Here is a 12,002-nt window from a genome sequence, read left to right as displayed (position 1 = left end):
CCTGCGTGACTCAGATGGATCTCAGCTGCTGCGATGGAGGAAGCTGTGGTGTCTTTATGAAGATCTATGGGGCTATTTCACCCAGGACCAGGGTGGCTCTACTGTACTGTGCAACCCTCAAAGAGCCTTGGGTCTTTTTTTACAGAGACACTGTTGTTTCCAGTGATTCATAAAGCACAATTAGGTTGATGTGCATGGGCCTCAGGAGCGGGGCTGACACAAAGCGAAGATTAAGTGCATTAAAATGTGACAAAAACTGGGCTTGTGACACCAATTAAGGTCAAAGACAAAAACAGCTTTTGAATGTATCATTTAGAAAGTTCGCGTGAGATGCAAACACTTTTTACTCACACCCTGTAGATTCAGTTTCACAGCAATACCTATATAATTGTACCATTCTAAATCCTGGAAACTGCTGGTTCTCAAAACACTCAAAAATGACCCTAATGAGAAGAAAACAAATTGTTGCAGTCTTCCTCATTCGCCCTACATTGTTTAAAGTGTACAAGTCCAGTTTTCCACACAGACAACTGTTATGGAACCTCCCCTCCATGTGCATACTTGCAAAGCTGGAATGATGGAAGAGAGCGGGCATTAGTGACAAAAGATGTGTAAAAGGTGGAGGTTTGTTGCAAAGTGGCTGGCAGTGTTTTCTAACCATAGGCAGACTAAAACAGCTGAAAATAGCATGCCCTATATGAGAGTATCCCAGTTGCATCAGCTAATCTGCTGACTGTGGCTGAGGTACACAGAACTAGCACTGCACTCAATTTTAGCTCATCTGAAGATGCGTTTTTGGTCATCTGGTGAATACAGGTCAAAAATTCATTCTCTTTTAGTTCTGCCTCTGGTCTGTACTCCTGAGAGAAGACCTCAGCTGAGTGCTGCAAGAAACAGCTTTCACATTGTTTTCACATTGTCATTTAATACACAGGTTTTCTAGTAAAAAAAATAGTGTATTAGTCATATTAAAGCCCAGAGCTGTCATCCGAGCAAAGCGTTACTCCAAATAAAGAAAGAAAAAATGTGTGATAAATGGTTGTGAATACACAGGGGGATTTTGAGAAAAGTGATAATTCAGGCTCCTGAACAACAGAAAATCTGCTTTAAAATCTGATTCAGTGCCACAGTAGACAAATTATTGATCTGTCTATCTATCTATACATACAATCTAACCACCAATTGTGCTATATATGTTAGCACTGTTGCCTCAAGAAGGTGATGGGTTCAAATCCTCCACCTGGCCTTTCTGTATCAAGTTTGCATGCTCCCCTGTGTATGTATGGATAATTTCTTCCTCCTACCACAGTCCTGAAAAATGCAGTTAGTGGGGTTAGGTTAACTGGTGATGTTAAATTGCCTGTAGGTGTGAATGTTTGTGAGGATGGATGGATGGATGGATAGATAGATAGATAGACTACTTCAAATACCAGCCCTGAAAAACACCTAATAATAGGTATAGTTACTTTAAGGTGACAAAAAAATGCCCAGAAAACTAATTAGGGCTCAGAGCTAAGAAACCCATGCTGAGACAAGAGCCTTATTATTTATCCTATCAGTTTAATGTTTCAGCTGGCATCTCAGGCTATGAAATAGTCTCAGCTTGGATGGCTAAAAGATGAAAACTGCAGGTATCTTTTTTTTTTTTGAAATGTTAATTTTGGCTAGTTATCCTTAACAAAACACACAACCACACAAAAGAATCTAAAGGCACTCCATATATGGCTGTCTGACAGTTTTAAAGTGCTTCAAAGAATAAAATGCTCCTCGGCATTACATTTACCGACAGACTAAAGCTTTCTTCCTTCTCACTTAAATGTCTAAACATTTTTGACCAGACTTTTCAACTGGGACTCTTTCACCACACAAGGGAAGACCACAATTTACTAAGAGCTCTTCATGCTGATGATCCTTCTATCTTGCATTTAAAAATGCCAGACTACTGCTCGACAGGTGAGCGGCAAAAGAGGTAATTTAGCAGCCATCTCCTCTCCTCCGCTGATGGGCCCAGCCAGACCTACATCCCTAAAAGAAGAAGCAACCATTAATCTCTACATCTCACATGCTCATTGTTCCGCTGCTACCCCTACCACCACTTATACCGTAGCACCCAGAGGAGAAGCTCAGACTCATTTATCAAACACAAAGATGAAACCGACCCTCCCCGCTTTATCCAAATCCAAATATAAGTATTTGGTTGTGCAACAGCAGCCACCATCTCAGAGTGGAACAGATAAATGTAAAGCTCTTGTACAGAGAGCCTCTCTATTTACATGTGTTTGTGTGCTCTCATAGAGGCCCAAGCAACAAAAAGGCAGCACCACACACAAACACACACACGTACAAGTCAAAGAATGACACACGACAATGAGATACAAACATAATGTGTTCTTCATTTGGCAGTCTAGCTTTTTTTTTTTTCCCTTTCAGATAAAGCTCTGTAAGGCTTGAATGAAAAGACCAAACCATAACCATCTGGCAGATTTATATATATCTCCATTATGACTGCTGAGACGAAAGGGGAGAAATTAACTTTTTTTTCCCCTGTTACCTGTTTTTCATTAGTTCTCACCTCCCGCACAGTGATGGGGTGTTTGAGTGCTGAAATCTGGGGTGAGGGACAAGTGAAGTGGCTCTTTTAACTGGGATAAAGTGCTCATTTGAATGGAAGAGTGAATGTGTGTGCGCACACCCACGCTGTATTTCTGTGTGTGTTTCCGATGAAAAGGGTGGACAGGGATGAATAGTTGCTGTATTTGGGTCAGGGCCATCATCAAACAATGTGAATCGAGTGGATAGAAAACACACACTCGCACACACATGCACATATACAGACACACAGCAATAGAAAGGATATTAAACACAAAGTTCATTGTATAGTAAGTTTAAAAATGAAGAACCATGCATTAAATCAGTGCACGTAGAACCTCTTTTAACTCCTTTTTTAAAGCATTTCTTTAGAGCCATTTCCTATTCCGTCCATCCCTCTAAATAAAACCCAACTTTCATTGAAAATTGTAAGTGAAAAGAAGAAAGATGAAAGGAAGGATGCAAAGCAGGAAGCCAGATGGGCCTCAGTTTGCTAATGACAGATAAAGTGGAAAAACGGTGAATAAAAGATGAGTTTTCCTAGCAGGTGGATAAAACGATGCATAAATAGTCAGAGGATTGTCTGCACACCATTAAATATGGATGGGTCTCCAAGACCCTGGGCTAAATGATAGCATTCCCACAGATGTGCCGGAGGTGCTGCTAAGTACACAAGTAACCGTTCACAGTGCAAACACACCACCGCTTACCGGCTTGTCTGGTACGGGAAAAACATGACACTTTCTGGTGGGGAGGGGAGCGTTTTGACCCAACATCTTTGTTTTGATTCTAAAAATGCTTCACCCATCAACACACATCTCGACATGATGGCTCTGGTGTCTCCATCATCTCCACTGAGCGTTTCTGATTCAGATAGATCCAGTATTCCCCGGAAAAAACACTTTTTTAAAGATATACAAAACCAAGCAAACACACTGGAGCGGCACCTCACCAGGTAAGAGCAGCTGGATCTTTGAACAGGTGTGTCAGCGTGATCCCCGGCACGCATACTTGCTCGGGTTTCACCCCCAGCCTACGTCACTGGTGGGACCCGGTGGTTTCACTTCAGATGAAGCGTTACACAGCTAACAAAGGGCGAACACATGAGTACACAAAGAAAAGGTACATTAGTATTATAAACAAATCAAAGTACCTCATGTTGCATAACAGAAATTCTGTCTCCAAGTCCAGGAACAAAACATATTAGCTGCAGATCAAATAAAGCTCAAAATAATAAGATTATCTCAGATCAGATTCATGATCATAAAAAGGTGTCAAATGATTCACAAAGTCCTAATATTTTCCATTGTGTGCCATACAACAAAACATATTTTAGTAATTTTGATGCAACCTTGTTGTTGTTGTTTTTTTGTTGTTGTTCTTACATTTTTTTTGTTTCATTCACGTTCCTTAGGGAATGAATCCTATTCATTTTGGAGATTCTGTGAACTTCTTTGTCCTGCCATGAGGTTGACATTTGACAACAAAATGCTTCAACAGCTTTTTGATAAAATGCAATGAAAGTTGGTATTTATTATTATCCTCTGGGTTGTTTAAGTTCAATAAACCTGCACACTTCTGTGTTTATTGGCGCTAAGGAGCTAAGCTCAGGCACTCATGGCAGATCAGCTGATCTCCTTCCACACATCCGATTCATTTAAATAGTCTGCAAGCTACTTTGCAATCCCACCTTCTCCACTTTGTGCTATATCTGACTTGATATGGATCATTTTGATACTGATGACTGCTCAGTACTGTACTGGGATTTTGCTGCTGTCCTTTCCTCTCTCCTTTATGCACTTAGAAGGACGAGAAGGCCCCAGAACAAAGTCATGCCGTCAGATACAAATTACTGCAGATGGATGTAACAATCCCCGAATCATCACAGTTGTACTTGGACAAGGCTAAGCACCAACACTTCAGTACTGTCATGTGTTGTTCATGTCAATATTTGGTACATTTTCAACACAGTCTGAACTATCTTAGGAAGCATTCTCTTAATTTCTTTAGGTAGTCTTCAGGAATAGTTCTCTTGAAGGACATTCAAAGCCCTTATTTGGATGTTGGAAGCCTTTTGTAGCATTTGCTGTCGAGATGATCCCACACTCCTTCAGTAATGTTGAGGTCGGGGCTCTGAGGACGCCAGTCGGTGCATTTTTCTATCCAGGCATACTTTTGCTCCATTGGCAGCGTTTTGGGATCATTGTCATGCTCAAGAAAATAAGCTGCTGGCAATCATATGCTTTCCAGATGGTTTTGCATGGTGGATAAAAAAAGAAAAACAAAATCTATCAGTCAGTTTTGACAAGCTGAAATGCATGAAAGAGTTTCCACTGTGTTTTACAGATGGCTGTAGACACTCACTGACCTTCTAGATACATACTAGTGACAATTTGAACCAGAAATTTCAAATATGGATTCATCAGGCCATAAGACCTGTTGCCACTGATTTTCAGTCCAGGTTAGCAGCATTTCTCCCTGTTTTTCTTCCTTATGAATGACTTCTTCACAGCCATTTTTCCACTGAGAGATGCTTTCCTCATGTCCTAATGCCCTATTTCTGGCACTTTTTCTTTTTTCATCCATTTATCCAAATGCTGCATACGATGATGATGCTTTCACTAATAGTTCTTAGTGAATCATCTTGTTGGTGCAAAAATACTATTTCATTCCTGTCAAACTATTTTTCCTCATCATTTTTTACAGAATCAACTTGAAAAATGTAAGCAAATTATGATAACAAAATTCCTGAAGATACAAGTATGGCTCCTTGTAAGGAAAATAGAAATGAGGAGTGGCTCAACACTTTTGCACAGGACATTGTAGCTCCTTGGATGTTGTGCCCTTGAATAACCTCTTTTCAGTTCTTGAATATTTTACTAAACAAAAACAACAACAAAAAACATAGTAGGTAACAGTCATAATTGCTGTTTATTAGCATAACATTTTTTTTTATCTAATAAATATCAAAATGTTAGGGATAAAAGTTTGATTACAGTACATTCCATTTGCAGAGAAGCAGAGTCAAACCTACATGAATCCAAAAGAGAACAGTAGATCTGTCGGGATGAGAGTTATGACCTTTTCCTGGTTTAGGATTGCATCAGCTGATACCAGCAAACAGCACTGCCATAACTTTTTTATATACAGTAGCATCATTTACTGCCATCCCACACTCGTGCAATTTCTGAGGTAAAAAAATACAGCTTTAGTATCGATACATTCATAGAAATATAAAAGCGTCTTTATGTCCTTATTGTGCTTTTATGTGAGGATATTGCCTTCTTTCTGAGCAGTTGAGAAAGTGGATCTCAGGATTGATGACCCTGGAGAAAAAGTCTACATTGCGGATCATAAACCAATTTAGCATCGGTAATATTTGCTCCAGGCCTTTTCACAACATGGGCGACTATCTTGTGCTAAATTAATCAGATTTTTTTTTTAACTAAGCCCACATCCAATAAATATGCATCAGTAAAATGCCAGGTTCAGCTATTAAAGACTGAACTGTGTTTCCTTTAAATAGATAGATAAATGGCAAGCTGGATTTCCACAGGGTGACATGCAGCATGTTAATGTTTGTCTACAGGCACTACTCAAAAGGCTCGGATAGGCATGCAGAGAGAGAGAGAAAGGAAGGAAGGAGAAAGAGAGAGAGAGGTGTATGGAGAGAAACACTGGAAAGGGGAAACGGAGAGGGAGAAAGAAAGTCCCTGTGCTCTTAGTGACAGACAACAGCAGGGGCTGTGGTGCCTGAGGCACACCATACCCTACCACCACCTCCTTAACTGTCTTCTTCCACCCCCACCTCCCACACTTTCCCGAGGGCCAGCGGCGAAGAGCACAATACTTCCCATCTCTCTACTCACGCCGTTCTGTGCTCCAAGTCCAACCAGTCACTGTTCCATGAAATCCAGAGCATCTGACACTGGTTGAATGAGCAAGGAAAAAGGGGTTAAAAGAGAGGGTTGCCCTCCACAACACACCCTCACCGCTTGTTCTAAACCCAGCACTCCCAGTGCTTTCTCTTCCTCCAGCATGAAACCATTTTCAGTCAAAAGCAAAAAAAAAATAAAAAATTCTTCTTTTTCTCCTCCATCCTACATTATGGCACAGGCTTGCTGTGGGGGAAGGTACTGGAGGTAAGCTGATAGTTGCCGCTACGGACCAGAAAGACCAGAGCTCCACAACCGACCCAAGCCTCTAACAACACGTAGTTTCTATAAGGTAAAGCTAACACACCTAAACCTTCTGTACTTGTTTTCATGCAATGGGGATTTGAAACACGTGCCTTTAAACAAAAAGAAGAAAAACATCTGAGTTGTGTCCCTGTAAACATTTTCCAGTGGTAGAGGGGACCCCAGTTTATCAGTCTTAGCTTGAGTTTAGGAAAATATCCCAAAAAGTGTTCTTGAGAAAGTCCTGCAGACTCCAAGACATTTGTGATTAAGGTCTGCTACAAATCCTTGGTTGGGTTGTGGTTGACATCCCCGAGTCCAGTTTGAGGAGAACCACCAGAGCTCTGAATAAGACCCTCATGTCCTCCGTCCTGCGGAGGTGGACTGTGTGCACCTGGCCTAATGGAGCTAGAAGCCCTGCCTCTGCAGTGGGGAAACTCTGGAGAGCTGAGGTGCGACAAAGGCATGTGTGGCTCTGAGATCACAGAGGATGGCTGCACTTGAAGGGCCAATGAGCTGGCAGTTGGAGATGGAGTTGAGCTGGGAATACCTATGTCCTCCAAAAGGAGGTCCTGGGTTTTGTGTATGAGGGAGTGGCACAATGTGCTATGCTGCTGGGACATGATGAGGGGGGAGGAAGGTAACGACATGGGTGTTTCTGTCCACACTGTGGCAGTCTGAGAGGGGAATGGTGAAGGGAAAGTCTGACGGGAGGGGGAATGGTGTAGGTATGTGTGGCGTGCTGGGGAGTAGTGTGTGGGGCAGACTACTGCAGGTTGTGGCACTGACGTCATGAGGGTCTCCATGAGTTGAGCCATTCTCTTCATGACCTGCCCCAGGTCGGCCACTTCTCTCCGAAGGGTGCTCACCTGCAGAAACAAACAAGAATCAAGAGACAATCTGCCTGTAACTATGGCTGGTATACATCATCCACAGCACTCCACAAGTATTGAAAATAAAAAAAATATTGTGTTGGTGTCATATGGGTTACAATGTTTTTTTTTGTTTTTGTTTTTGCGGAAGCAAGCTTGTAATTTATTTTAAGTCCCTGTGTGGTAGCTTTTACTGGAATCTGCAGCTACCGTCCTAGATTCATATGCATATTTATAGAAAATGTACACAATAAAGTGCATCTTTATCCCACCCTTCCCACTGTATGTTCATTTTTAACAGTCCTACTGCTGCTACTGGTTCACACTAAAGGCATTCAAATGCAAAAAAAAAAAAAAAGGGGAAAAAAAGGTTGGCTTGGTTTGTTTGTCCCAGCGGTTAGTGCGCCGACTACAATTAGACAACCATTTAAGTTGTTTTTGTCAGTGGATCGTTTTGTTAGACTTTGCAGGAAAGTAGTGCAATAACGAGGATCCACAGTGAGCTGTGAAAAAGTACTGCATACCAAACAAACTGCACACCTCCCACCAGGGTACCAAAATTCCTCAGGCTGCTGAATACAGATCACACTCTCTGCCCCACGAAATCAGAACATGGCTGAAAATTGTTACGGCTGACTTTAGACAATGCTTTTTGGCTGTGTTATAAAAAAAATATGCCACTAATGTTGTCCATCTAACAGCAATACTGGCTTTATTGTCTAGAGGATGAGTGTCAAATTTAAGGCCTGGGTCAGCTTTGGAAAATATGAAGGAGGACATAAGTTTTTGGAGCAGCTATTCACACTCCACCAAAGTAGTTAAGTGACAGATAATGACATGAAAATTACTATTTTTCCACTGTCTATTATAGAAATTCTATTTTAAATGGAAAAAAGAACATTTTCATCAATCAACAAAAATGTTATGTCTGTCTGGGCGCTGAGCTACCAGAACCTTTTCTGTAATTTTACACATATATCACGAAGAAAGACTGAGACATTCTGTTGAAATTGCACTTCTTTTTTTTTTATAATATGAAGATATTTTAGGGAAAACCGAAGAACTAACTTCCTCTACAGGCGGCGCAATAAACCAAGCGGAGATGGTTCCTATAATCCGCTAATTTCCTTGATTACTTTCATACTCCCTCAGCAATTGAAAGGTGTTCCTCCCAAAGTGTACGGCGTAGTCTAAGGAGCGTGGAAAGATGCTTTTCTTTCTAAACTCCTTAGACTATGATGACTTGGATCACTGAGAACCTTCACATACAACAAAGCAAGCCAAATTATTCCATTAATATGCTCCAAAAGCACAAACAGCACCAGAACCATGGGGAGGCCCAGTTCAGCAAATCCATGTAGAATTGTAATGAAGGAAGAAATTAGACACATAACCCCAAAACTTTTACTAGACTGCAAACCAGTAAGGTTGGCCATTTCAGTTTATGGGGACTGATTCAAATCCAGCCTCAAGTGGCCACTGGAGGAACTGCAGTTTTTAGAACTTGAACGTGGGCTTCATTTTGCAGTTCTGGAGGTTTATAGCTACAATCTACAAGACTGCATTTGCTATATTTTGCTTAACAAATTTGACTATAACTCTCACATTCCAGTCATTACCATCAAATTGATTTTTCTGAATATATGACACAAACTTGTGAGGAGACACTGCTAATCAACAAAAAGCCACAGATTATGAATTTGTTTTTTTCAGGTCAGCCCTTCCAGGTCAAATATCTATTTCGCGCCTGCCGTTTTGCATGTAACTTCAAGCTGCTATAATTGGTCATTACACTGATGAGGGGGGTTGCTGATTAGTAGCTCTCTGCACGTGGCGTGTCCACAGAAGGCACGACCATGAAGTGCTGCCAATGTGCCATCTGCTTCTGCCAGTCAAAGCACTCATGACCATTCATCAGGCCAATCATGCACGCCAGCGCAACTGGATGCACATCAGCCCCCAGCGGGACACACAACTCCAGGTGGGAATTGCTCTGGTCGCTGCATGAATATGTCAAGAGGTGATGAGGATGAGCACTCAAGTATATTGTGATCACGACAGACCTAATCAGGCTGGGAACTTCCATTTCCTCTCTCAGCTCACATTGTTATGTTGCCGCCTAGGCGAATGTTGTCCAAAGTGATTGTCCGGCTCAGTCGTTTTTAGGCAGGATTTTTAGCGTCTTACAGCATTGAGGTTGTTAAACTTTGATCAGCATCACAAAATTCCGACCAAAATCCTACTTTTGCTTTTACCATAGAAAAACATCCCCCCTTTTTCAATCTCTCCCTCTCACATGTGGCCGGGTCTAAACTCTGACTCTGATAAAAATAGAAAAGCCAAGAGTGGCGGTCCAGTCCAATCTGACACGCTGTCAACGTGATTCTAGTACGCCCACGTCAGAGATAGACGGGTTAGAGAAACAGCAGCGATGCAGCGACAGGTACCCTCAAAGTCAGTAAGAGCATAGTTAGACCAAACAAAGCTGATGTTTACTTATCCATGAGTGTTTTAAAAGTGTTGAGCTGTAGTGCTGCAGTGCATAAATATAGTAATCCAACATATTAAACAACAGCAGGAAATTGCATGAATACTAAAATCCTGATTGCTCTCTATGCCGCCTGGGAGATCATGCAGTGAATAAATTCACAGTGCTTCCCTTTGCTTACTGTTTAGCTTATTGCATGACATACATATGATTGATATGTACTCATTTTAGTTTAATTTAAGACAGGATTATTTAAATTTCTCTTATATGACAGACTGATTTAATTCTATCATCTGTTTAAAACTTCTGCTGTATTCATGCCTTAGTTTCAAGTACCTGACTTTTTTCTTTGTTTCTTATTGTTCATTGTGTTCAAAAGTGGGTCGCTACTGATGAGCAGGCATGCCTATTGTGTTGTTTCATGTCTTTCTAGCAGCCTCTTTTAGTAATTATGCATCTAATTACTCAAGCTGTTCAGGTAATGCTCCCATTGCTCCTGCTCTCCTATGCACATGATGATTTCCTTGGCGTAGTACAGAGGTCACCATGCTAGGCCTCATTTGAATTTAAATTTCTCCCACTGGATAAATAAACGGTCCTGTCATGGCGCCAAGTCGCAGGGCAAGTGTAAGAGGCCAAAGAGCAAGAAGTATGTCTTATAGCAGCATGAAGAAAAATCTGGAGTTAACATGGTGAGAATGTGGTATAGGTCTGAATGATGTTAACCTTGTAAGCCTTTGGCTCAGATGGCCTTACTGAAGTTTGAAAAAATAAACTTCGAGCTTTGTTATTCAGTGGTAGTGACTCCTTTGAATAAAGGCAGAAACAAGAAGTGAAAATTACCCCCTTGGATTATCATCGCAACAGGAACCTCTTCTGATTTTGATTAAAAATGACAAAATTGGGTATCTCACTAATGCTGAATAAATCAGCCAGTGCTAGCATAGCTTAAAATAAATGTAATTTCTTTTTTGCCTATAAATGATTTTTTTGTCTCCTTTGTCGTGCTTTTGTTGGACTAGTGTACGTTTGCATGGGGAGCTGATAGGGTTCAAATGAAACGCCCCTTTTCATCTCCTATGGTGATCGCTTTGAATGGATCCAAGTGTGGATTAACAGCCTACAAGACCATGCTGAGGTCCTTCCTGTTAACCACCGGTCACCCACAGAGACAGAGGAGGCACAGAGCCAGTGTGCATAACTGTGAAAAGGCTGTGCCATTGTCTTTCCTCTCTTTTATAGATTTCTTTCATTACTCATGCTTTACACACATCATGTTTCTACTAGCAACAACAGCAAAAAAAAAAAAAAAAAGTCCAGAGGATCTCATTTATTTGTCTATTTTTTACAGGTTATCTCTTTCTCTTTTCTCTCTACCTCAGTCATCCCATATGATACACACCAAGGCTTAACAGGAGGAGGCGAACACTCCTCCTCACCTGCCAAGGGGTCTAATGTCAATTTAGCCGCCCGCCAATCAAAACCATAGGAAACAGCACGGCAGTCTGTTTGCGTGTATGTGTGGACATTTTAAGTTTGACAGAGCACCACGAGAATTAAAAATAAAAATATGACTAAAATCTTCAGCATTTCAACTGTATGTTAATGTGAAAAAATACAAATAGAGAAAGATTAAGTAAACGAAACGAACTAATAGGGTTTAAAATGCTTATTTGTTTGTCGTTTTTGCTTCATTACTTCCCTCAGTCCTTTCATTTGTCTTGTGGCTGACATGCTGATACAGCCATATGGTTTGTGCTTACTTGAGTCCTGTCTCTCTATCTCTGTCACTCTCTGTCTCACCACAGTCATGTTTCTATGAGAGCATTAAACGTAATCTAAGATAACAAACTCCTCTTAATTCTTGCTCTTACC

General features: G+C 41.1%; 1 protein-coding gene across 1 annotated transcript in view; it reads right to left on the bottom strand.

The window, feature by feature from the left end:
- Positions 1 to 5,466: 5,466 nt before the first annotated feature.
- kcnh8 (potassium voltage-gated channel, subfamily H (eag-related), member 8) overlaps positions 5,467 to 12,002 on the bottom strand; it is a 59,434-nt gene continuing 52,898 nt past the window's right edge. The window contains exon 16 of the mRNA XM_005928609.2: positions 5,467 to 7,636. Coding sequence (XP_005928671.1) covers positions 7,046 to 7,636 — 591 coding nt within the window. The 3' untranslated portion in view covers positions 5,467 to 7,045. The remainder of the gene's footprint in view (positions 7,637 to 12,002) is intronic.

The sequence above is a fragment of the Haplochromis burtoni genome, unplaced genomic scaffold (assembly GCF_018398535.1).
Source record: "Haplochromis burtoni strain Fernald_Lab_line unplaced genomic scaffold, NCSU_Asbu1 Contig_116, whole genome shotgun sequence".
Taxonomy (NCBI): domain Eukaryota; kingdom Metazoa; phylum Chordata; class Actinopteri; order Cichliformes; family Cichlidae; genus Haplochromis; species Haplochromis burtoni.
This window is presented reverse-complemented; position numbering and strand designations above follow the sequence as displayed.